The sequence below is a fragment of the Phyllostomus hastatus genome, unplaced genomic scaffold (genome assembly GCF_019186645.2).
Source record: "Phyllostomus hastatus isolate PE091 unplaced genomic scaffold, TTU_PhHast_1.1 phas_contig_348, whole genome shotgun sequence".
Taxonomy (NCBI): Eukaryota; Metazoa; Chordata; class Mammalia; order Chiroptera; family Phyllostomidae; genus Phyllostomus; species Phyllostomus hastatus.
In genome coordinates, this window is record NW_025333860.1 from 1,517,990 (window position 1) to 1,541,410 (window position 23,421).

At 50.8% G+C, this 23,421-nt stretch overlaps 4 protein-coding genes across 6 annotated transcripts; 2 read left to right on the forward strand and 2 right to left on the reverse strand.

Annotated features, from left to right (window-relative positions):
* Positions 1–3,289: 3,289 nt before the first annotated feature.
* On the reverse strand, positions 3,290–11,542 carry DHRS1 (dehydrogenase/reductase 1). Of its 2 annotated transcripts, none has more exons than XM_045841176.1 (9): positions 11,300–11,542; positions 10,706–10,883; positions 8,828–8,971; positions 8,597–8,676; positions 5,195–5,327; positions 4,727–4,873; positions 4,148–4,217; positions 3,728–3,808; positions 3,290–3,551 (listed from the first exon to the last, which is right to left on the reverse strand). In XM_045841176.1, the coding sequence occupies exons 2-9, from the start codon at positions 10,853–10,855 to the stop codon at positions 3,415–3,417; spliced, it is 942 nt and encodes a 313-aa protein (XP_045697132.1). In that variant the 5' UTR covers positions 10,856–10,883; positions 11,300–11,542; the 3' UTR covers positions 3,290–3,414. The 2 variants fall into 2 exon arrangements, with proteins under 2 accessions (XP_045697132.1, XP_045697133.1); XM_045841177.1 differs by lacking the exon at positions 11,300–11,542 and adding an exon at positions 11,099–11,293.
* A 48-nt stretch (positions 11,543–11,590) lies between these two features.
* NOP9 (NOP9 nucleolar protein) lies at positions 11,591–16,965 on the forward strand. Its single transcript, XM_045841136.1, has 10 exons — positions 11,591–11,940; positions 12,150–12,599; positions 13,525–13,635; positions 13,867–14,008; positions 14,123–14,315; positions 14,969–15,109; positions 15,509–15,634; positions 15,790–16,026; positions 16,226–16,331; positions 16,673–16,965. The coding sequence occupies exons 1-10, from the start codon at positions 11,694–11,696 to the stop codon at positions 16,828–16,830; spliced, it is 1,911 nt and encodes a 636-aa protein (XP_045697092.1). The 5' UTR covers positions 11,591–11,693; the 3' UTR covers positions 16,831–16,965.
* CIDEB (cell death inducing DFFA like effector b) lies at positions 16,932–22,121 on the reverse strand. Of its 2 annotated transcripts, XM_045841142.1 has the most exons (6): positions 22,011–22,121; positions 19,791–19,976; positions 19,323–19,467; positions 18,058–18,207; positions 17,634–17,824; positions 16,932–17,472 (listed from the first exon to the last, which is right to left on the reverse strand). In XM_045841142.1, the coding sequence occupies exons 2-6, from the start codon at positions 19,829–19,831 to the stop codon at positions 17,340–17,342; spliced, it is 660 nt and encodes a 219-aa protein (XP_045697098.1). In that variant the 5' UTR covers positions 19,832–19,976; positions 22,011–22,121; the 3' UTR covers positions 16,932–17,339. The 2 variants fall into 2 exon arrangements, with proteins under 2 accessions (XP_045697098.1, XP_045697097.1); XM_045841141.1 differs by lacking the exon at positions 22,011–22,121 and having other exon boundaries at positions 19,791–19,989.
* LTB4R2 (leukotriene B4 receptor 2) lies at positions 22,018–23,140 on the forward strand. Its single transcript, XM_045841140.1, has one exon. It carries the CDS (start codon positions 22,018–22,020, stop codon positions 23,137–23,139), a length of 1,122 nt encoding a protein of 373 aa, XP_045697096.1. The 3' UTR covers position 23,140.
* The last annotated feature ends 281 nt before the right edge of the window (positions 23,141–23,421 follow it).

Below are 23,421 nucleotides of genomic sequence, written 5' to 3' on the forward strand. Positions count from 1 at the left end.
TTAAATTACAAATGCAAACCCCCCCCACAAAACCAACCCTCTTCTCCCTGGGCTCTTTTGAGGGATTAACCATCTTCTGGGGACCAGTCAAGCTGGCGAGGGTAGGGGCTGCATGCATCTCAGCCAGCCCCTCAGGGACCCACCAGGGCTAGCCTCAGGCAAGCTGGCGTGTCCTTCACAGCTCAGGTGCATTCCTCCTTTCTCCATGCCTGCTGCTGGTCTCACAGTTCCCCATGCCAGTGGTAACACCACAGCAGTCCTGCCCCACCTCCCTTCCCACAGGCCCCCAGTCTGTTGACTCTGCCGCCTACCATGTCCCCTTTGCCCCCACCTCCACTGCCACCACATCCTGGGCATGGTATGTTGGCTCTTCTGCCTGGTCTCCTTCTGCTGTGTCCTCCCCACACCTCAGTCCCAGAGAGCTTCCTAGAATACAGGTCTCATCACACGATTCTCCTGCTTAACTCCTCCTGTAGCTGACCCTCAGTGCTCCGCCCACATACCCCTGGGTGCCCTTTTCTATTTTTGCGCATGACACCCCCTTCAGTGTGCTTTCTTGGTGGACACTTCAGCTCTTCTTGGAGGGGGGTCCTTGGCCTCACGGAGCTGCTTCACCCCTAGGCCACAGCTGGGGCTGCCCTGAGCCCTCAAGCTCGAGCTGTTTGGGTGGCTAGCTTGCTTGTCTGCCCCCAACCCCACCCACCTGCCGGCCTCCTCTGGGAGCACTTCCTTAATAGTATGTCACTCAGCATCTAAGATGGACCCCTCAGTGGAAGCCTACTGCCTATAACTTACATTTCAACCACTTGTCTTTGCTCATCTTTCTCTCTGGAAGTTGATTCCTTATCACATCTACATTTAAGCCACATCAAAGCTCTAGCTGTTCTGTTCTGTCACATTTTTATATCTTGGTACCTTTTTTTAGTAAAAAAAAAAAAAAATTATGCCCTGGCTGGTATTTCTCAGTGGATTGAGCACTGGCCTGAAAACCATAGGGTCGCTGGTTGGATTCCCAGTCACAGCATGTGCCTGGGTTGTGGGACAGGTCCCCAGTGCGAGGGTGTGTGGGAGGCAGCCACACATTGATGTTTCTCTCCTTCTGTCTAAAAATAAGTTAAAAAACAAACTAAACCCCTTCTCTCCCCACACTTTACATCTCTGGTCAGTGTCATCTCCTTCAGTTCTGTAATGGAGCTGGCTGTTTCTTCCTGTATTCACAGGGCGTTGTGCGACCTTTATTATAGGGCTCATCTCACCAAATTTAACTCATCTTTGCGGTGTCTAGCATGGTGTTGGGTGCAGAGGAGGCATTACATAAATGTTTTTTAATGAATACTGATTCCCCAAATATCCTGACTCTCCACTATTGGGCTTTCAGTCTTGAGTCTCTTCTACATCCAGTCAAAATTCACTGTCCTGTCTTCATTATCTCAAAGCACTGTACTCTATTGCTTATGCTGCTAAGATTAATGAAATCCTGTTGGAGGTAAGCAGGGTGGTAGACTATAAAGAACGCTGTTCCTTCTGGTACCCCGGGATACCAGAAACTCCAGGTTTAACCACATGTGCTGTGGGATCCTGCAGGGCCAGCTTGCTCACTTCTTTTACTAAGTGGAAGGTATAGATGACCTCTGAGATCATCCAGGGCTGAAACGAACGTTGTTGGTAGGCTGGGGCCTGGTCTGTCATATTCTCTGTTCTCCCAAGACCAAGAATGGTGCCTGGTGCAGAGGATGCTCTTAAATGTTTGAGAGAAGGATGTGGCTATTTCAATAGTTATGTATTTCTTGGTGCTTTATGTTATTTCATGTAGTTCCCGAAATGGTGGGATCAGGACTTATATGCAGATTTGGATGACTTTGAAGCACATGGTCTTCCCATAATACCTTGTGGCAACAAGGATTTCTTCTATTGATGGCTTTTAGTGGTGGCTGTGGAAGGCTGCAGGTGACCCTGAGGCCCTTACTCGTATTATAGCACACAGGCAACTGCCTCTGCCCCTCGCCAACCTTGGGGGACAACAGGAATTGAGAGCGGATAAGAGGGCGGTGAGGAAATCTTATCACTGCGATCCAAATGGGGCACCTGGGCAAATGGCAGGGTTTAGGAGCACAGTGCCAGTCATGTGCTGACAAGGCCAGCTCCCTCCCTCTCTCTCCAAAAAACAGAACAAAACAAACAAACAAACAAGACACCAAAAAAACAATAAAAACCCTGTTTGGTAGCTCTTGTTGGTCGCTGTGGTACATGTGCTCTCACTATATGGCCAGCTTCTGGCAACCACCGTGTAGTTGCTACTGCGGACTTGGCAGAACTGTGCTCAGCCGGCCCCCGCAAGCCAGTGAGCTGCCCCAGAATGCTAAGGGAACAGTAACCAGGGCTGTCCCCAGAAAGCCACAGGAAGATCGCAGCTGCTGAAGGCACTGTGGGCAGTCTTGAGAAGGTTCTGCTCTTACCCGCCTTTTTGGAAGACTGGAGATGGTCTCTGCCCCTCTGACTTACAACAGCACTCCCATTACCTCCGCGGCCATTTAGGCTGCTGTCTGGAAGGTCCTCCTAGAGTGGCCCTCGGCTCCTCTTTGGAACACACTCTCTGCTGCCTTGCCTCAGGCTGGGACAGCCCCCTGAGCAGGCAAGGCAGCCCTAAAGGGCTCTTCAATTAATTCTTCAGAAAGTAATTCAGGTGATATCATCCTGAGAGGAAGGATGAGAGTGTGTTAGTACCATCACTTATTCCTTTGCCCCTCACTTGAATTTGGGCTATACTTTCCTTCCAAGTCCCAGGAAATCATCACCCCTGAGCACAGCGCCCTCACTGCATCAGGCGCAGCTGGAAGGCGGCAGGCATCCCTGAAGAGATGGTGCAGTGAAGGGGCAGGAAAGCAGTGTGAGACCGAGGGGTGCCTGCTTCTGGTTGTGGAGGGGCACTGATCCCCAGCTGGGGTGTGAGAAACAGGCCTTCCCGCCTCAGGGCAGGTGCCCCTGAGATGGACCGTTCTGCAGGGAACAGCAGGAACAGCTCTAGAGGAAAGGGGCCTTGTCCCAGTTATGGAGCTCCTGGAGAGCCCAAACATTTTGCATGTCTTTGGGTCTTTCTCTTGAGTATTCAAAACATGGCCCAATACAGAATCAGCACTCAAAAAAATGTGTTGAAGGAGAAATGAGACCTAATTAGTACCCAGAGTTATTTGTCAGGACTAAGGCAAAAAGAAAAGTGTAGGGGCAAGGAAAACCAAGGCACAAAGAAGGACCTATAGGGCCCCAAGGCTTGCCAAAGACACACAGCAGAAGCTTTCTCTCTTTGTATTGGGGGCACGTGGTACATGGGAAAGGCTGCCCTGTTCTACTGAGATAGGCCCAGCCACCCAGTCCAAATGCAAAGACTGGCAGAGTAGTGACGTAAGCCCAGGAGAGTTAGAACTTGCTTGTGTAGAGCGTCATAATCCACTTGGGCATCCGGAGGAAGCCAGGCAAGTAGGAGGCCAGCCAGCCCAGGCTAGAGGCAGAGTGGAGAACCGAACTCAGAGACAAATAGTCCTGGATGGGGCGGCCTGAGAACAGGAAAAGAAGGAGGATTAGACCCTCGTTTACCACTCCTTGGACACCTCCACCTGGGCTGAGAACACTGAGCAGGATGTGAGGGAGGAACAGGAAGGGATTGAGGGAGGAGTGAGCAGGAAACAGAAGGCAAGCAGGGCCAGGCTGGTTGCTGGGCTGGAGCTCTTACCATCCACATCCTGAAGGCCGTAGCGCCGAGCAAGGTCACAAGACGGCAGCACCTTTCCACTCAGGCTCAGGATATTGGGGTCTGTGGGCACACATACAGCTGAGATGGCATGGGAGTGGTGCAGGGTGACAAGGCTCGGGCCCAATGGGACAGGGCACCACTGAGACAGGCTGAGGAGCCCAAAGTTGTTTCTGGTCCTAGGAAGGCTCCTGGGACTCTGGGTTCTGGTCATATGTCCAAGGAGCTAGTTCTTGAAGTTCCAATCCTCAAAATGGGAATCCTGACCCTTTGGGTCTCCAGAAGCCAGAGACAAGAAAGGTTTATTCCTCAACCACCTCCTGAGCCAAGACCTAGAACTGGCTGCCACCACCCTGCAGACCCTTTAGGCCCTTTCTGCCACCAGCTGCCCTACCTCTTTACCTGTTGCCAGAGCCACCACACATTTGCCACTCATTTCTGGGGTTTCCCCGGATGAGAAATTAGATTTGAGCTGAAACACAGGAGCAGAGAAGTGAAGGGTTAATTTTCCAGAGCACTGCCCATGTCTTTCCCCTGCTTTCAGCTTCTGTTCCGGAAGGAGGCCCTCAACACTGCACCTGTAAGACTCAGCATCTTGGAAGGTGCCAGAACCACTCCTCCCCACATCCACGTGAGTCTTGTACCCCAGCCCCAGGACCCACTGTCTTTCCTAAGTGGAAGGATCAGGGGAAGCCAACTATGTTGACCTTCTAGGTTAGTGCAGTGTCAAGGGGTCAAGACCATGGGATGACCTTAAGCAAGTCTTTTATCTTTCTGGGTTTCAGTTTCACTATAAAAAGGAGATACTGTCTCCCTGACAAGATGAAAGGACAAGACATGTGCACAGCGTTCAGCCCCATAATCTATTGTCATGGTAAAATGCCCAGCATCCTCTCCTTGCTGTTGTTACTGCCTTGATGTTAAGGATGGACAGGCTGACTCCCCTGCATTCTGTGCCACCCTCGGCTTCCCCTCGCCAACCTGCTTTAACAAGGGATCCTCAGCATTGTCACTCCTCTCCATGTAATCCTTCAGCAGTTCTGTCTGCACCAACCCTGGCCACAGAGACACATAGCTGACCCCGTGGCGCCGTAGCTCATGGGCACAGTCAGCAGCCAGCCTGTCACACTGCAGGGGGACAAAAGGCAGAGTGAGAGCCAGGGCATGTGGCCATACCACCTTCCTCCCCTGCTTTCCCTGCTTCTGCTGAGGATGCCCCAGTCCTGTGCCCTTCCCAGGTGCCCTGTCTCAGCTGTCTACCTTCCCCAGTGTACTACTGACTCTGGCCAGCAGAGGAGTCCAGCTGAAGGAACTGTTCATGGAAGGGTAAAGGAGAGCTTGATGGCCAGCTGGCCTTACCCCTCTGACCACTGGGGATTTACCTCCCAAGGTAAGTGGGTACCGTCACTGTTTTGTACCTCCCCAACCCCTGTGCCACTGGGTCCTCACCGCAGCTTTGCCCACGCCATAGGAGACATTGAAGGTGTACCGCATTCCCCCAACGGAGGAGATGATCACGATGAGTCCCCGGCCAGCTGGTACCATCAGCCGTGCCCCATACACTGAGCACAAGTAGTGGCCTCTAGAAGGAGGGGTAAGGAAGGAATGGGCCCTGTTCAGTGCTGGCCTGGGTGCTGGAACCTACGCAGCTTCCTCTGCCCTCTAGTGGCTAAGGTCAGCCAGGAGAAGGCAGCACAGCAGTGCGGTAGACCTGGAGAATCTAGGGCTTGAGGCCACCTTCTGAGAGAACATGATAGAATTAACCACTGAAGGATGAGAAATAGTACTCTCTAGAAGACACACTGGAAGAAAAGAGCTCTCTCATGATAGCAGTAACAAACCTAAAGTAGCTCAGGGGAAAAACATACAAGATCTACATGGAAAAACTAAAATTCTGTCTAATAGAGAAGAACAAGTACAGGCATAATTTATTCAGAAGAATCAACATGTAAAACATCAGTTCTATGCAGATTCAGTCACTTCCAGTTATATCTCAATAAGACTTTGGGAGGAACTAACAAAATAATCTAAAGCTCAGTGAGAATAAACATGGAATAGCCAGGACAATTCTGAAAAAGGAAGAGTAATATCTTGTGGGTGGGAAGATGTGCTCTCCCCATCCCATATTAAAATGTATGGTGACATAATAGTTAAAAGAATGCAGTACTAGTATAACAATACACAGAGAGTCAATGAAACAAAATAGTCAATAATTACATCCAAGTGTAAATGAGAATTCAGTGAATTATAAGGGGAACATTTCAATTCAACAGGAAAAGAGGGATCATTCAGTAAATGAATTTGGTACAACTGGCCATTTATTAGGTGGGTGGGATTGGCTGTCCACCTCATTTATCATTTCAAAATACATTTCAAAAGGATAAATTATTTGAGTATTAGGAAATGAAGGCACAGAAGGAAAGCATGACAATGTATTCATGAACTTGAGGTGAGGAACACTTGTCTTAGAGGCATACCAAGATAGAAAATATAAAAGGTTGACCTATTTGACTTCTTAAAAGTAAAACATGTGCATAAATGTTTTATATGTACGTATATGTAAATGACAAATACACACATCTACATGTTTATGTATATCAAGAGCTGGAGAGAGCATGTATGCAAAAAATGAGTAATAAATTGGGAAAAATATTTGTAAACATTATATCAAAGGAACCTATTCAACAAAGATCGCTTACAAATTGATGTAAAAATAGCACTGGCCCTGTGGCTCAGTTGGGCAGAGCGTTGTCCTGTACATCAAAAAGGCTTTGGTTTGATCCCCAGTCAGGGTGCCTACAGGAGGCAACCAATTGATGTTTCTCTCTCACTGATGTTTTTTTTTCTCTATCTCTATCCCCCTTCCTCTCTCTCTAAAAAAAATAAAATAACATATCCTTGGTGACGATTAAAAAAAGCCAAGTTGATGTAAAGGTAAATTTATAACACAAACAGCTCACAAAAGAATAAAGAGCCAATAAATAAATGAATAAAAAGCTCAGCTTCACAAATAATAAAAAGTATGAATCAAAACCACCTTCGGATCTCTCTGGCCTACCAGAGTGGCAGAGGCTGCCTGACCGAGTGGCCTGGTGGTTTCGCACAGCTAAAGATGTGAAAAAGGTATCCTCCAGTACTGTCACAAGTTTATCAATTGGTGGGTTCTTTTTGGAGGACAGTTTTATAATGTTTATTACATCTTTAAGAAGTACATTTTGGCCTTGGCTGGCGTAGCTCAGTGGATTGAGCGCGGGCTGCGAACCAAAGTGTCGCAGGTTTGATTCCCAGTCAGGGTACCTGCCTGGGTTGCAGGCCACGGCTCCCAGCAACCACACATTGATGTTGCTCTCTCTCTCTCTTTCTCCCTCCCTTCCCTCTCTAAAAATAAATAAATAAAATCTTTAAAAAAAAAGAAAAAAAAAAGACATTTTTCCCAAGAATTTCACTACTGCAACAAATAAAGGATTAGATAAATTATGGTACCTACTCTAAGTTGAATATTTAGAAGAATGGTAGAATACTAAACTATCAACACTAGTTATATCTCAGTCAAGGGAAAAATAGGTGGCGATAAGAGAATGAGATCATACTGATTTTTATATCTTTCCATAATTCAAAAAATAATACATATAAACGTGGTAACCATAAAAAAATTTCTTTTGCATGGGAAACAGGAACCTCCAAAGGAAAACAAGCACAGGGAATATGGTTTCGAAAGGAAGCCCAGCCTAAGGTAATGCAGAGGAAGGCATCATAAACGTTTATGTGCAGGTCTGTGGGGCAGGTGAGAGGTGGTGGTGATGGGCTTCCAAGAGGAAGTGACCTTAACCTTGGAGAATTCATCAAGGCCAGGACTTTGCCTTGTAGGCTGAAAACCCTGACCAGTGAGAGATAAGTGTGAAAGGCCCCTCTCTTTGCAGGGCTAAGGATGTGGGTGGTGCCTATTCCCAGCTGTTTGGATTTTCTTTTCTTGCTTCTAGGCTACCATTGCTGTCTGTCCTCATAACCTGTCTTGTACTCTGGAAATCACAACTGGATTCCCATTCTGTTCTTTGGGATTGCTACTAGAAGCTGTATGTGTTCTTAAACACTTTAATCTTAAATTTGCAGATAATAGGTTAGTGACTCTCACAGATGGTGGTCATATTTAGGGAGTATAGTTTCTGAGAGTATCACGGTTCCAAAAATAAAAAACACACTGGTGTATTTCATGCTGAGAGAACTTTAAATGCTGTGTTTCATCTCACTCCTGTACCACATGTACAAGTGCGCCTGTGACACCCCTGTGACACCCCTGCCCCCCAACTTGGACCTGGGAATGCCCTTGCCTGCGGGTCCGGAGTAAGGTGCTGGAGGCTAAGATGGCTGGCACTCAATCTTTGTTATTGTCCTTCTCTTGATTTAAAACAATACAATGTTGATAGAGGGAGGGGGTATAAGGGAACTAAATGGTAATGGGAAAAAATATGATAAAAATTAAATAAAAAACCCCACAATTTCTTCTAACCATTTTTGGAAATATTGACTATGGGTGGTATGCATTATTGAGGGAAGGAGGCCCCCTCCTGGGTCATGCATTTGGATGGGCAGAGAGGGAGGCAGGAAAGAGGCAAAGGGCAAGGTCAGATGAAAATTACTGACAGAAACAAGACCGAAGGTGACATTCTCAGGTACAGATTCACTTGGATGGAACTTCTCCATAGTTGAGTGGAACAAATGGGACAAAAGCGAGACAAAGAGATGGGTTATGAAAGGGAAGAGGGGGCATATGGGGAAAGATCTGAGCCCTCAGCCTGCGTGAGCGAGTGAGAGGAGCCCAGGCCCTTGCAGCAGGGCAAGGGGAGCACCCACCTGAGTCCTACGTTGTTGACATCATCCCAAATGGAGGCGGGGCTTTCCCAGAATGCCTTCTTACTGTTATTCAGAATTGTCTGGAAAGCAAAGAGAGAGTGATAAATTAGATGGTCTGAAGGCAGGATGGTATGAGGGGCTGGATTGAGGAAGGGACAATGAATGGGGATAAGGACTCAGGGGTCAGAGTAGGCGGTCAGGCCCGTGGGGCTGGGATAAAGTCCAGAGTACCTGGACCCCAGCATAGGCGTTGTTGACCAGCACATCCAAACGCCCGTGCTGTTCTCGATCCACTTGCTCAAACAGGCTTCGCACATCACTTTCCTGGCTTGAATCGCACACCACAGGCACACAACGGCCCCCTCGGGATTGCGCCTGGAGAGAAAGAGGACATGAGCTCACAGTCACTCATGAGTGTAGCCATAAGGCAGCTTCCCTCAGTTCCCAGTGTGGGAGCTGAGAAGGCCACCACAGGAATCAAAGCCAGCGGCTGAGGGAACATGGCTGGCAACATTGCCCTCTGATGAGATCCTTCCTTTATAGAGCAAGGTGGATTGGGATCTCAGGTTTAAAATATACAAACATTTACCGAGGCTTACCATGTGCAAGGTGTTGTACTCTGCATGTGGAGGGCATGAGACAAATAAGGCATGGAGGCTGCTCTTGTGAAATGAGAATCCATATTTTTCCTTGTCCTTGGCCACTCATCTCACATGCCCTTAGCTCCCAACCTTCACTGCTCACTTGGAACCCATACTCAGTCCCAGCCCTCTTATCCTCTTCACTCCACCTGTGCTGCCGCCTGGTAGACATCAAAGCTCTCAGGCACGAACTGTTTCTACTTCCTGTTCTGCCTCAGCTTCTACAAATGTGCCTCATCCTCTAAGTTAAGACGAAGAAGAAGAGTACCTTATTCTGGAACAGGCCTCCTATATCTAAATTTGTGCTCTGGGTCCAACTCTCTTATCTCCTTGCCTACTAACTGCTCAATTGGCCTCCAGTCTTTCTGCCTTATATTATTTTTCATACTCCAGCCACATAGTATGAACTATCCAAAATGCAAATTTGTCTTCCCCTGGCGACATGGCTCAGTGGATTGAGTGCCAGCTTGTGAACTGAAGGGTCTCGGGTTCGATTCCCAGTCAGGGTACACGCCCAGGTTTCAGGCCAACTCCCCAGTTGGGAGTTTGCGAGGGGCAGTTGATCAAACAGATCAATGTATCTCTCACACATTGATGTTTCTTTCCCCCTCTTCCTCCCTCTCTAAATATAAATTTAAAAAAACTTTTAAAATATAGATCTGCTTAAAGTCCTCTAATGGGATCATCACCTCTTAGAGAATAAAGCCAAAGTTCCCTACCTGGGGCTTCCAAGACCCATTTTCTGTTTCCTCTCCAGCCTGTTACCTAACACTCCTGCCTTGTACTTATATATAAGCTTTGGAATTCTTTCTTACAACATCTACACTCTTTCACTATTGTCTCTCTGCTCGTGAAGCTCCCTTAGCTGTACAGTGGTCTTAGCTTTACCTTTCAAGACTCAGTTCAAGAATCACTTCCTCTAGAACACTTTCCCTAACTAACCTCCCATATCATATCGAAACCCTGTGAAGCCAGAGCATTCTGTGCACATTCGCCTCTTAACCACTTACCAAATTCATATTACCTTGAAATGAACCATTTCTGCCTCTAGTTGGACTCTAGCTTTTAAGAGCAGAAGTTATATCTAATTAATCTGGGTAGCCCCAGTGCTTCACCCAGTGCCTAGCAAATCAAGTGTGCTCAAGTATGTATTTAACTGAAAACCAGTAGAAAAGTCAAGTAAGAATGTACAGTTCAATAAAAGTCTTGTCTAAAATAGAGGAAAACACAGGTCCACAACTCTTTAGTTGCAATTCCAAAATCCCTAAAGCTCTCAAACAACGGTTTTTCATAAAACTCACTTGGTAGCAGATAGGACCCAATCTGAAGATATTTATGGAGTTCATTTATTCCACTTTGAGAAAATATTCACGTTTTATTGAGGAGTGTGAGGGGTTGGGAGGAGTGGATAATAGGAAGGGATCCTGCAGGTGGTTTCTGCCCCTCTGGTCCCAGGGGAAGCACTCACATCCTGAGCAGCAGCCTGCAGTGTGTCCAGATGTCGGCCAGTGATGTAAACTGTGGCACCGGCTTGGCAGAGCTGCAAGGAGATGCCACGCCCAATACCCCTGGAAGCACCAGTCACCACGCACACTTGGCCCTCCATGGGGGTTGCCATGAATAACACACAAGCAGAGGGTTAAAACCTGCGGAAGCAAAGATTTGCTCTGAGGAAAGCCTGCAGATTGTGTATGTGAAGGGGGCCCCCCAACAGTGGTAGGAGTTGGGATCCTCCGAAGGGAGAGAAGTTTCAGAGGGGGACAACTAGGTGCAGGCCTCGGGGCAAGGCAGGCAGTCCACTTTGGGATGTCCAGAAGTGGAAAAGGGGGCTGGGTGGGGCTGTCCAGGGTGGGACATGTACCAGGATTCCGAGTGAGGCTGGCTGGGTGAAAGATTCGGGCTCAGCACTCCCTCACGAAGCGTCCACGCAGAGGGCTACCTGGAGCTCTGGGCCCTGGCCTGGCCTAGCCAGGCTGAGCTCCGACGCTCGGCTTCTGGGCCAGGTTGTGAGCCAAGGTCTTGGGACCCTGAGCCTTAACTGGGAAGAGTTTGCGTCCCTTACCGGTCCCTTGTGCTGCCTCTGGAGTCCTCGCCCCACTAAACTCGCAGATTGCCCCGAATCGAGAACTTTGATTCTGGCCACGGGGAGGAGACCGGGGGACTACCGCTGAGTCAGAGTACAGGACTGGGGTACAAATCGATGTTTGGGCGGGGTTTTAGCAGGCGTCGCGGACGCGAGAGTCCGAGAGCCTGGCACGCGGATAAAGGGCAATCTGGATATACGCCCCCTATCTCCGAGCCTCTAGAGGCCGTCGCACGGCTATGACGTAGACGCTGCGTCTTGGGCGCGCCGGCGTTTCTAAACTCATCCGGGAGCTGGCCGGCACCTGGCTGGCAGAGTTTTGTCTGGCTGCAGCTGAGACAGCTTTCGCGGGCTGAGAAGGAACTAAACACCCATGGCACTGGGTCCTCGGTCCTCGCATAAGACCGGGAGCAGGTTCCCAGCTGGCAGCAAACGAGGGCGCGGGGCCAAGGGGTCGGGGCGCCCCGCGTCAGGCCGTCATAGACAACCCAGTGCGCCTCCAGAGGGACGCTCGGAGCCGGCTGTAGACGCGCATCCTCACCTGAGCCCCGAAGCGCTAGGGTATTTCCGCCGGGCTTTGACGGCGCTTAAAGAGGCCCCGGAGACCGGGGAAGAACGAGGTAGGGAGGAACTCCCGGGTGGGACCAGGAGAGGGACTTGACTATAAAATCCGGTACAGGCAAGGAAATTTTCGTGGGTTCCCAGGGCATGGGGGACTTAAGTTTCATTTACCGTATCCTTTTTCTCACTCCCAGCCCCTTGGTTAAGGATAAGTTTAACTTTATCCTCCTCTCGGTCTCTTTAAAATCTTTCTTTCTTGTCTTTCTAGAGCTGATGGTGCACAATGTTTTGAAGGAAGTGGAGGCTCAGGCCCTCGCTTTGTCCACAAACAGGACTGGCAGCGAGATGCTGCAGGAACTGTTGGGGTTCAGTCCCCTGAAACCTCTGTGTCGAGTACTGGCTATTCTGCGCTCTAACTTGCGCTTTGTGGCCTGTCACCGATGCGGGGTCCATGTATTGGAAAGTGTTTTGCTGCAGCTGCCTCGATTGTTGGGGAACCCTGTGGAGGAGGAGGAGGTGGAGGAGGAGGATGGGAAGGATCCTCCCTTGGACACCCTGAAGGAGCTGGTCCTGGGACTAGCCTCTGAGGTGTGTGATGATTTTCTTTTCTACTGTGGAGACACACATGGCAGCTTCGTGGTCAGAACTCTGCTGCAGGTGTTAGGAGGGACTTTTCTGGAGTCTGAGAGAGCCAGACCCCGTGGCTCCCAGTCACCTGGTAAGTATTAGGAGAGAGGGAAGTGGACCTAGAGGAAATGAGAGTCTAGGAAGTTCAGAAGGAGAGAGTAAGCGGGAGAGTAATTCTTCATGTCCTTGAAGAATTAGCAGAGAAATGAGGACAGGGCTTAGCAGGCCAAAGATTAGGGAAAGCTAAACATGACTCAATGTACATTTGTATTTATACACATACCGGATTGAAGCAAAAGATTGGGAAATAATACCCTTAGTACATACAAGCCACTCTGACATTTTCTTTCCTTTTTTAAATTGTTATATTAAAAAGGTGCTGGTCGAGACCCACTAAATTGATTTCATCACACACTCATAGGCAGTGACATACATTTTAAAAAAAACTGTGGGAATAAAGGTTAGAGAATTTAGATAAGGCTTGATTTTTGAACGTCTACATTTCCTGGCTGAGGAGTTTGGACTATCCTCATGGACCATGGGGGAGCTGGGGAAGTTTCTTAGAAAAATTAAAACAAATGTAGTCTCAATTCAGTCATCTAGATAAGAAGATGCGTTCAGCTGTGTCCTGCCTCTCTAAGCTGAATCCTGGTTCATCTATGGTGATTTTCAGCTGGTGTGCTGTGACACACTGGTGCACTGCAAGAATTTTTAAACCATGCAGTACCTGACTATTTAGTCAGGGGCACTGAACTCTGTTCCCTTAGACTGTCAAATTTAGCATTAAAAAATGCTAACAGCCAATATAGCAATAACTGTCCAGTGTGAATGAATCAAAGTTAATGCTTATTTTTTTTGTCAGATTGGCAAAAAATATATTTTTGGTGTGCCACAGAATTTTAGTAATCAGTTTGTGTTCTATGAGATGAAAAAGGTTGAAAATCTTTGGAATTCTTCTCCCTCCTGGATGGTGGTTTGTGCTCTCATCGCCGCACACATTCTTGATCTTCCTTCAGAAGCACGAAGGGCCCCAACCCGGGAATATAAACCAGCTGCTTTCGAGGTTCCCGAATCCTTCTTGAATTGTCTTCAGGACCTGAGCTCCTGCTTTCTGAAAGACATCGCTGGTAAGGAGAGAAATAGGAGGAGGGCCCAGGATCTCCCTTTCTGGAGGTGATTATCTTCAAACAAGGCCCTTACTGAGATCAGTCTTCCTTTCCAGTCTGACCTGGATTGGTGTTGCAAAGACTCTGTATAGACCCTTTGTCCTTGGTCCCTTGTACCTTGTTGTTCGATGTTGTACAAGTTGTCTGGATTTTGGGACAGTTGCTTTTATTATTTGTGCTCTTGCCCCACAGTGTTTGTCACTGACAAGATCTCCAGCTTCTGCTTTCAAGTGGCCTTGCAGATCTTACACCACAAACTGCCCCAGTTTTGTGCTCACCTGTGTGATGCTGTGATTGGCTATCTGAGTAACCGCAGTTCTTCAGCAGATGGCAGGTACGGTCAGGGCCTGAGGATTAACCAAGGCTGGTGGGGCTATGTGAAGTGAATGAGGTGATGTCGGTCTTTTGGATGGAGTGGAGTTAAGACTACCTTCTTCTCGCTTTTCAGCCCCCTACTGCTATTCCTGCGGGATCAGACGAGCTCCAGACTCCTGGAGCAGGTGCTGCTGGTGTTGGAGCCCCCAAGGCTCCAGAGCCTTTTTGAAGATCACTTCCAAGGGCGGCTGCAGACCCTGGCTGCACATCCTATTGCCAACTTCCCTTTACAGCGTTTACTAGATGCGATCACTACCCCTGAGCTGGTAAGCTCGGAACTTGCCTGGGTCTCCTTCTGTATGCTGTTGTTTTTATTTGTTCTTGTTCATTGGGCCTTATTTTATGGTGTGTCTCTCTCTGTATCTCTGACTGTGTGCTGGCTATTCCCCTTGAAAAGTTATTCCTGGGGGTTTCCCAGAGCTAATGGTGAAGGTGCCTTCTTCCCAGAAAGGATTTGCTTTGGCTTTACTCAAATGCCAATGCAGCAGGAGACCAGCTTAATCCCAGGTAGCAGCTTGAGGTTCCACGGTCCACCCAGACTGGGTACTTGGCTATAAATCCGAATGAGCACTGGAGCTGTTGCCATAGCTTCTCTTTCCCTTGGCTGTTTAGTGCCAGGGCATGCTTCCCTGGGGTGTTGTGGGTTGGGAGTTAGGGTGGAAGGACAGGTTTGAATCTAGTTCTCCTTTACCCTGAAAGTGTGGTCATTTAAAGTCCCCTCCCCATGTGAGGCAGCTCCTCTAAGACAGCCCCCTTGTCCTGGACCTTTCTTATCCAGCCAAACCAAAATCCTGATATTGGCAATGCTTTTATGTTTTATCTAGCATTTTTAGTTGTTTTTGGCAGAAAGACTTCTCTGAATAACTTAGCCCACAATTAGCATAATGCCAAGGATTCTTTATTTCATGTCTCCCCTTAGCTGTCCCCTGTGTTTGAGGAGCTGAGCCCCGCCCTGGAAGCAGTATTGGCACAGGGTCACACAGGGGTAGTCATTGCCCTGGTGGGAGCCTGCCGTCGAGTTGGGACCCACCAAGCCCAGGTCCTGCAGCTGTTGTTAGAGGTGAGTGGGTGTTCCTGCAACTCATTTATGCCATCCCTTCAAATTCTACCCTTAGGACTTATCGAATCTTTAGACATTGTATCTCTGGACCCAAGAGATTTAATGCCCAAGGAGTTCACAGGTAACATGGGAGAATGAGGCCAAAGCCATCCCATAGCCCTAGAATGAAAATTGTTTCCCAGAACAAAGAGAGAAGTTTATTTAAGGACTAAATAATCATTGACCCCTGGTACATATGTACATTATGGGGGTACATTGGGGCAGATGAGACCGTGTTCTCATGCAGCTTACATTTTTGTGGGCACAGGCATTCTCACTACACCTGAATCTTTTTCCTTGTCTAGAAAGTCAGGGTTAAAGTCAGTTCTCAGACTCATTACATTTTGTCTTCTCATCTAGGCATTCCACTGCGCAGAGCCCTCTTCTCGGCAGGTGGCCTGTGCGCCCCTCTTTGCCACTTTGATGGCGTACGAGGTGTACTACGGACTGGCGGAGGAGGAGGGGTCAGTGCCTGCGGAGCACGAGGTAAGGTGGGGCAGAGCCCAAGCCAGTGACTAACTGGGGGTCAGGCCCAGGGAGGCTTCGGAAGCCTGTCACCACTGAGGTGAGGGTGGCAGACCTCTGGCTTCCTCCAAGAGGTACTTTGGTGGCTGCCTCCTGATTTCCTGTCTCTGTCCTAGGTTGACATGGCCACAGCCAGGGCCCTGGGGGAAGTGACAGTGCTTGGATCTCTACTGCTTCAGCATCTGTTGCACTTCTCCACTCCTGGCCTTGTACTTCAAAGTCTGGCCGCCTTGACGGGACCACAGCTTCTGACTCTGGCCCAAAGCCCTGCTGGTTCCCATGTGCTGGATGCCGTCCTGACCAGCCCTTCTGTGACGCGCAAGCAGCGCCGCCGTGTGCTCAAGACGCTGAAGGTTAGACTTCCAGCTTCTGCTTTGATTCCTCTCCCATTTTCCTTTTTAGAGGACTATTCTTCAGAGACAGGGAGGATATGCCTTTCCTAGACTCTTTCGACTCAGCCTCTGCACTTCTGAAGCTTCACTCCCTCCTGCCCTCCCCAACACATTTTCACGGACTGCCCTAGAGGGACCTGCCTTGCTTGTCTCAACACAGGGACAGTACGTGGCTTTGGCTTGCAGTCGCCATGGCAGCCGTGTGCTAGATGCCATCTGGGATGGAGCAACCTTGGGGGCCCGGAAGGAAATTGCTGCTGAGCTAGGTGAGTACCAGCATGTCTCTGACCTTTTCAGACTTTCTCTTTCCTTACTCCAGGTAGCTGGGTGGCTGGAAGAGGCATTTAAATTCAGCAGAGACTTTGGTTCCAAAGGGTGGTCTTGGTCATGGTGCTTAGTAGTCTGATCTCCCCTGCCCCTCTGCTGATTGTGCAGCCCCATACTCCCACCCCTCCTCTCAGCTTGTTCTTTGGAGAGTGAGGGGTTAACTCCATCTGAAGGGAGGCCCAGGGTCCAGGGAAATGGAGAGACCTTCACTCCAAGTGGAGTCTCTTTGAGCGTGGGTTCAGTACATTCTGATACTGAACATGAATGGTTCCCTTTGCAGGGGAGCGGGATCAGGAGCTGATAAAAGACCCCTTTGGCCACCATGTGGCACGAAACGTGGCCCTGACTACTTTCCTGAAGCGCCGAGAGGCCTGGGAACAGCAGCAGGGAGCAGTTGCCAAGCGGAGGCGGATTTTGAGCTCAATTCTTGAAGACTGAGGCCTCGGGATCTGGGAATGGGTGTAGACGGGGGAGGGAGAAGGGGAGTGTCTGTCCTGTCCCCTTACTAACTTAAATTGGTGTCATCGAAGTCAAAAGTCTTACCAGTAAACATTTTTATATTTTTATTGGTAATGCCTTTGTTATTCTTGGGAAGGGTATAAGGAAATAGAGATCTCAGAGTACAGTCCAAGACGGCTGACTGTCTTCACCGCACTGGGAGCACAGGGAGGGGAGCTGTGTGAACATCTAGAGGCTGCAGCAGTCAGGGTGGCATGAAGATGCCTGGGACAAGCTTGTGGCCTTTCGGGGTAGGTGGGAGGCTGAGAAGATGGCTAGGAATGGGGCTAGGCTAGCGGTGTGAGGCATTATGCTGACGGGGCAGAGGACAGTGGGGAAACCAGTGGAGTTACCTAGTCTGCACTATCCGCAGGTCCCTGGGCCTAATGTCACAGTCCCTATAGCCGTCTGTTGGGATGAGTCTAGGGGCAGAAGCTCCAAGCCCCTTCTCAGTAGGGATGAAGGCGACCTCGCTGCTGCCACTGCCCAGCCCCTTCCACTACATGGCGAAGGGTAGAGGCAATTCCCAGCAATGCATGGCCCAGGCCTTGCAGCAGTGTGGAGGTCCATCGGAGGAGCTCCCTGAAGGGCAGAGACAGGAGGCAGTCAGATGGCCAATGGGGAGTATAGAGCTGGGGGCCAGGGGCTCGAAACAAGGGAGAGCTAGTGGGTTAGGTGGGTGCAGAAGGAACTGCGGGACTGAGGCTGTAGGGGTGGGGAAGTAAAACATGTTGGGCTCTGACCTGAGTACTTTCTTTGGGCCGAGTCCTTGAATGTCACAACTCATGGAGTAGAGCCCGTAGAATGTGGCCTTGATGTTCAGGCTCCCAAAGAGGTCTCGAGGGTTTTGCTTGTACACGTCAAAGGTGATGCGGGCGATGTCCTTGCTGTGCTTGGGCTTCTCCCGGCCCAGGCCATATGACAGCACCCCACTCTGTAGGGCACCCCATGAGTGCAATGGACCCTCACCTACCGACAGCCACTGTTAATCCCCACCCATAGTGCGACAGACCCACCCTTGCCTGGATTGTTAGTCCACAATAAGGTGTCCTTGATAAATCCTTACCTCTCTCGTCACCCCTGCCTCCCAGGGTTAGGCAAGAGGAAAGGCTTGGGAGAGACAGAAAGGGTTGGTGGCCGATAGCAGCCCCAGGACGAGCCTCTCACCCTGCTGGGACTCCAGCTCTGTCCACACTCCAGCACCATCAGGCACGTGTCATCCTCCAACAACTGGAAGAAGTCTTCACTCTCCACGGCGGTCCCATCCTCCTCCAGCACCAGGGTTAGCGCTCCACTCAGCAGCAAGGCCTCCAGTGCCTGCAAAGCAGGAGGGAATGGCAGAGCTTGTCCCTTTCCCTCCCCGCTCCAGCTGCCCAGCATCTATTGGGCGGCCCGATACTGATATCCCAACTCTGCTTCCTGGTGCTTTGCCATCGGTTCAGGTGTCTCTGGATCTCAGTGTTCTTTTGTGGGGGGCCTCACCAGGAACCAACCTTTTTTTCCAGTTTGCTCCAGTTTGCTCCTATCATGTCATTGTTACCTCCCCCACTCTCCTTCAGGCCACTCCTGGTTTGGGATTGAAAAGCTGGCAAGGGCCCTGGCCATGTGGCTCAGGTGGTTGGAGCATCATCCCGTACACCAAAAGGTTGTGGGTTTGATCCCTGGCCAGGGCACACACCTGGGTTGTAGGTTCAATCCCTGGGGGTGTGTTTGGGAGGCAACAACGAATGTTTCTCGCATTGATACTTATCTCCCCCTCCTCTCTAAAATCAATAAACACCCTCAGGTTAGGACTAAAAAAGAAAAAGAAAAGCTAGCTAGGTTGTGCTGAGGTCCATCCTTTGGGAACAGGCACAGGCTGGGGTGCAGGACATCATGCTGACGGGCCTGACGAGATGGAATCTCGTCTCTCAGCCCCACCGTGCTCTCGCCGCCCCCGCCCCCCAGAGTCCCCCACAGCAGTTTTCAGTAATGACGACAGTCTTTTGAGTCTTCACTAGTGCCAGGTATCTATGCAGCTGTTTACATACACTATCCTCTTTTACTTCTTCCAACCACCCAAGGAGGTATATTATTCCCTTTTTATAGTTGAAGAAATGGATGTTTTGACACTAGGTTTGACACTAGGAAGTGGCAGTATCAGGACTTGAACTTAAATTGTTACACAAGTCACCATGCCATACTGACTAAGTCTGTCTCTCCACCCTCTATCTACTCCTTCCCCTATCCTCAAAGAAAAGCCCACTCCTTGGGGAAAAAATAGATTGACCCAAATGCAGCAGGGATTGTTGCTCCCCCCCACCCCCCTTTAGGTACCAGAGGGAAGGGCACTGTGAAACCTCAGCCCTTTCTGCAGCTCATCCCAGCTTCTCACTCTTCTTGACCCCCTTGGCTGCCTCTGGGGTAGGAACCCAGGGGCCTGGCTCACTCACCTTGTCTAGCAGCTCCTCTCGGGTGGCAGCTGTTAGACCTTTCCGGGTGGTCCGCTTGTGGTCACAGACACGGAAAGGTCTCGGGGGTGGTGAAGCTGAGGTCCAGACTCTACGACCAAACTCAGAGCTCATATTGGATACTGACCTGGTAGTTCGGAGAAAAGGTCAAGAAGGAGTGAGGAGTTTGCTGAGTGGAATGGGGATGATGGATGATGGGGGTGGGGTGGCTGGAGAGTTAGGGGAGGAGGGGTTAGGTTTTTGGATTAGAGTAGCCCAGGGAGAGAGGAAGAGACCCCGGAGTGGAGGTGGATGGTGGTGGTTTGGAAGCTGGACAAGCCCACCGTGGAAAGTTGGAGTGGGAGGGGAAGGGGTTCATGAGGTTCATGGGTTTCCTAGGGGCTGAATGAAGTTTTGCTGGCCTGCTCCTGCCCCTAAAGTCGGAGAGTGGAGAGGAAGAGGAGTAGTCACCTGAGTAGGCCGCTGGGATTCAGGGCAGAGAGGTACTCCATGGTGGAGGGAAAGAGGCGAGTTCTGGGCTAGGTCGTTCTCCGCTGTGCTGGGCTGAAGTGGTGATGATTTCTGTTTCGGAGCTGGGACCTCAGCCCCAGTGAGGTGGGGGATGAGTCAAGCCTGGACTCTGGCCCCCTGCCTGGCCTGTAAGGAGGGCAAAGTCCAAGGGGAGGGAGGAGAGGAGGGGCCTAGATGGGGTCCTGTGGGAAAGATTAAAGCCCAGAGTTGGCAGGCAAAAGCCAAAGAAACTTTCTGTGGGTCTGTCTCCGGTAGCAGCAGGTGGTGTGAGGGTAAATGGGAACTATGTGAGAGGATGGAATGTGACCTCTGGTGTTTTTCTTTGTATGGAGCTAGTTTCTAGGTATAGAAGCTGCATTATGTGATTTGTGCTGTACATGCTGCCACCTACTGAAACACCTGTAAACTGCAGCTTTAGGAAAAGGGTGGCTGGGTTGAGCTTGGGATCAAGGGCAGGGCTTAGAGAAAGGGGAGGTGAGGCAGTGAATCTGGGCGGGGTGTGAGAAAAGGATGGGCCCTCATCTGTTGACCACCAGGCTCCTGTCTGGGACTCTGGCCCTCCTGCTTTCCTGCTCTTTCCTGGTCTAGAGGTAGCAGTTGGCTCTATATTTCTTTGGTTCAATTCTGCAGAACTGCTTGCTTCAGCCACACTGGATTAGTCGCTTTCTCTCTCTCCTTTCCCCTTTGACCACTCAATGGGCATGAAGATCGTGAAAGGAGAAGGGGTCCTTTGATGAGATCAGGACTTTAGCTTTTGATGTCCCATCTCTGATCTCAGCTGCAGTTGTGATGAGCAGTTGTGTGGAAGCTCAGACTCTCACCAGCAATGAACTCCTCATATGAGTGCAAGTCCCTCTGCTTTCCTGCCTGGAAGTCTTGTCTGAGGCTTCAGCAGTCCAGTCAGTGCCTTGACGAGGGCAGGCTATAGGTGTGTGTAACAGTGTCAATGCTGCCTCTTTCTGGAAGGCATCCTCTGCATTCTTAGATGCCCCTGATGCCTATGGAAGGAGCTCCGTAACACTCTCACTGGCTTTCCTCTTCCCTCTGTTCTCCTGCTCGCACTCCTGCTTCCCAAGCTGATCTCCCAAATGTGGGGTTACCTGTACCCATACCCTTAACTCACACTCTGCTTTGGAGGGAACCCAAACAGAGATAATGTTAGTGTCCTGGTCCCAAGGAACCCCCAGTTCTGGCTGTTGACTGATACAGGTCTTTCCTCTCCCTTCAACTTTATCAGTTTACTAAATCCTCTCAAATTTCTTCATTTCTCATCTTTGCCTGACCTCTCTACCCAGAGAAGGCTTCTTTTCAGCATGCCTTCCTTTGTTTCTTGTCTTGTATCCTGGTGCAGCCTAGTAATGTGGTATCTTCAGGGTTGTGTGCTGTAAACTCTCAGGCAGGTTACTCGCCCCTTACACCTCCATGCATTCCCCAATTGCCCCGCGGATCTTAGCACCACACTTTACACTGAGAGCTGTCATTGACAACCCAGTGAGAGACCTGAGGGTGGGATGACTGGGTTGGGAGGGTTGGAGCCAGAGCTGGGTGTCAGGATTCAGCAGTGTCTCTACTCATTCACTTTCATGACTAGGGAACCCCATCTGCACCCCTTCAGCTTTTCCTGTTGCCTGGGAGGCAGTACCTCACATGCCTGGACGTGTTGGTGATAGGAAAGAGTAGGGTGAGGGAGGTGCCCCAAGAAAGGCCCCACCTTGTCCCTCCCCATTCTCGCCTCACTCTGCAAACTTAACAGGCACAGGACAGGAGCAGGCACCTAGCCCATTGCTGCTTTGCCTTTCAGCCTCCCCAGGCCCTTTGTAGGCCCTCACGCTGCTAGCTTCCAGCTGGGTAAGTGGATCTGCCCAAGTGCCCTTACTTCCCACTGCTCACTTTTGCCCTGAGGTGTAAAGAATGGGGCTAGACAAAGAAGGGTAGAGGAGTGCAGGTGGAGGTGCTGACAGCCTGAGAGTGAGGACTGGGTAGGCAGCTGACTGAGAGTAGGGCAATTGGGTTCTAAGAAGAAGAAGTGTTTTGAGTTGGGGCTGGGGTCCCTGAGGAAGTCAAGGCTTCCAGACAGAAGGGAGTCAGGCTGCAGAGAAGTGGGAGAAGGTACAGTTCCCCTCTCACCTGGCATCAGGGATACCGTAGGCTTTTACCCACCTCCTGAATGCGCTCTGTGGCTCTTTCCAGCGCCCCCCGTAGGTGCAGAAGGATGACTGACTGCTACCGCCCCCCTGGGAACGAGACGCTGCTGAGCTCCACAGCCTCACGGTCCACAGGCACCGCCTTCCTGCTGCTGGCAGCGCTGCTGGGGCTACCCGGCAATGGTTTTGTGGTGTGGAGCTTAATGGGCTGGCGGCCTGCTCGGGGGCGACCGCTGGCTGCCACTCTCGTGCTGCACCTGGCGCTGGCCGATGGCGCGGTACTGCTGCTCACACCCGTTTTTGTGGCCTTCCTGGTGAGGCAGGCGTGGCCGCTGGGCCAGGCGGGCTGCAAGGCCGTGTACTACGTGTGTGCGCTCAGCATGTACGCCAGCGTCTTGCTCACCAGCCTGCTGAGCCTGCAGCGCTGCCTCGCTGTCACCCGCCCTTTCCTGGCGCCTCGGCTGCGTAGCCCGGCCTTGGCCCGCCACCTGCTGCTTGCCGTCTGGCTGACCGCTCTGTTGCTCGCAGTCCCAGCCGCCGTCTACCGTCACCTCTGGGGGGACAGCCTGTGCCAGCTGTGCCACCCGTCGCGGGCCCACACCGCCATCCACCTGAGCCTGGAGACTCTGACCGCTTTCGTACTGCCCTTCGGGATGGTGCTCGGCTGCTACAGCGTGACACTGGCGCGACTGCGGGGCGCCCGTTGGGGCTCCGGGCGGCAGGGCACGCGGGTGGGCCGGCTGGTGAGCGCCATCGTGCTCGCCTTCGGTTTGCTCTGGGCCCCCTACCATGTGGTCAACGTTGTGCAGGCGGTGGCTGCTCTGGCTCCACCCGAAGGGGCCCTGGCGAAGTTGGGCGGCGCAGGCCAGGCAGCACGAGCTGGAACTACGGCTTTGGCCTTCTTCAGCTCCAGCATCAACCCGGTGCTCTACCTGTTCACTGCAGGGGATCTGCTGCCCCGCGCAGGTCCCAGCTTTCTCACGCGGCTCTTTGAGGGCTCCGGAGAGGCCCGAGGAGGCGGTCGCTCTAGGGAGGGGACCTTGGAGCTCCGAACTACCTCTAGACTCAAAGTGGTGGGGCAGGTTCGGGGCAATGGAGACCCAGGGGGCGGGGCAGCAAAGGAGAGTCAGGAGGGGGATCCTTGACCCCAAATCCTGTTCTTCCTTACCCCCTTCCATCACCCCTCAGAACTCAAGAAAACCACTCCTGAGCATTTGGGAATCCTCTGACTAGTTTGGATCTGCAAAGGCAGAGCTATTATGTGCCTGGGGCAGGCCCAGTTTCCTTCAAACTGAGGGATTGTGTAGGGTGAGGGTTCGTGTTAATGAATGCTGGGCACTTGCAGGTTGGCATGTGCCCATGTGCTGGCGCTGCTAGCTTGTTGCCAGTACATATTGTGAAAGACGCCATGCAGCCATGACACCATG

Bases quoted from the DNA above. Each gene is read 5' to 3' on its own strand.
- CIDEB (XM_045841142.1), bottom strand. From the start codon at position 19,831: ATGGAGTACCTCTCTGCCCTGAATCCCAGCGGCCTACTCAG. The intron at 19,468-19,790 runs GTGACTACTCCT...CCGAACTACCAG, and splicing joins AATCCCAGCGGCCTACTCAG to GTCAGTATCCAATATGAGCT. The intron at 17,473-17,633 runs GTCAGAGCCCAA...TCTGCCCTTCAG, and splicing joins GGCCCAAAGAAAGTACTCAG to GGAGCTCCTCCGATGGACCT.
- NOP9 (XM_045841136.1), top strand. From the start codon at position 11,694: ATGGCACTGGGTCCTCGGTCCTCGCATAAGACCGGGAGCAGGTTCCCA. The intron at 14,316-14,968 runs GTAAGCTCGGAA...GTCTCCCCTTAG, and splicing joins CGATCACTACCCCTGAGCTG to CTGTCCCCTGTGTTTGAGGA. The intron at 16,027-16,225 runs GTTAGACTTCCA...GTCTCAACACAG, and splicing joins GTGTGCTCAAGACGCTGAAG to GGACAGTACGTGGCTTTGGC.
- LTB4R2 (XM_045841140.1), top strand. From the start codon at position 22,018: ATGCGCTCTGTGGCTCTTTCCAGCGCCCCCCGTAGGTGCAGAAGGATG.
- DHRS1 (XM_045841176.1), bottom strand. From the start codon at position 10,855: ATGGCAACCCCCATGGAGGGCCAAGTGTGCGTGGTGACTGGTGCTTCC. The intron at 8,677-8,827 runs GTACTCTGGACT...TTTGCTTTCCAG, and splicing joins ACGCCTATGCTGGGGTCCAG to ACAATTCTGAATAACAGTAA. The intron at 4,874-5,194 runs GTGAGGACCCAG...GTCCCCCTGCAG, and splicing joins ATGGCGTGGGCAAAGCTGCG to TGTGACAGGCTGGCTGCTGA.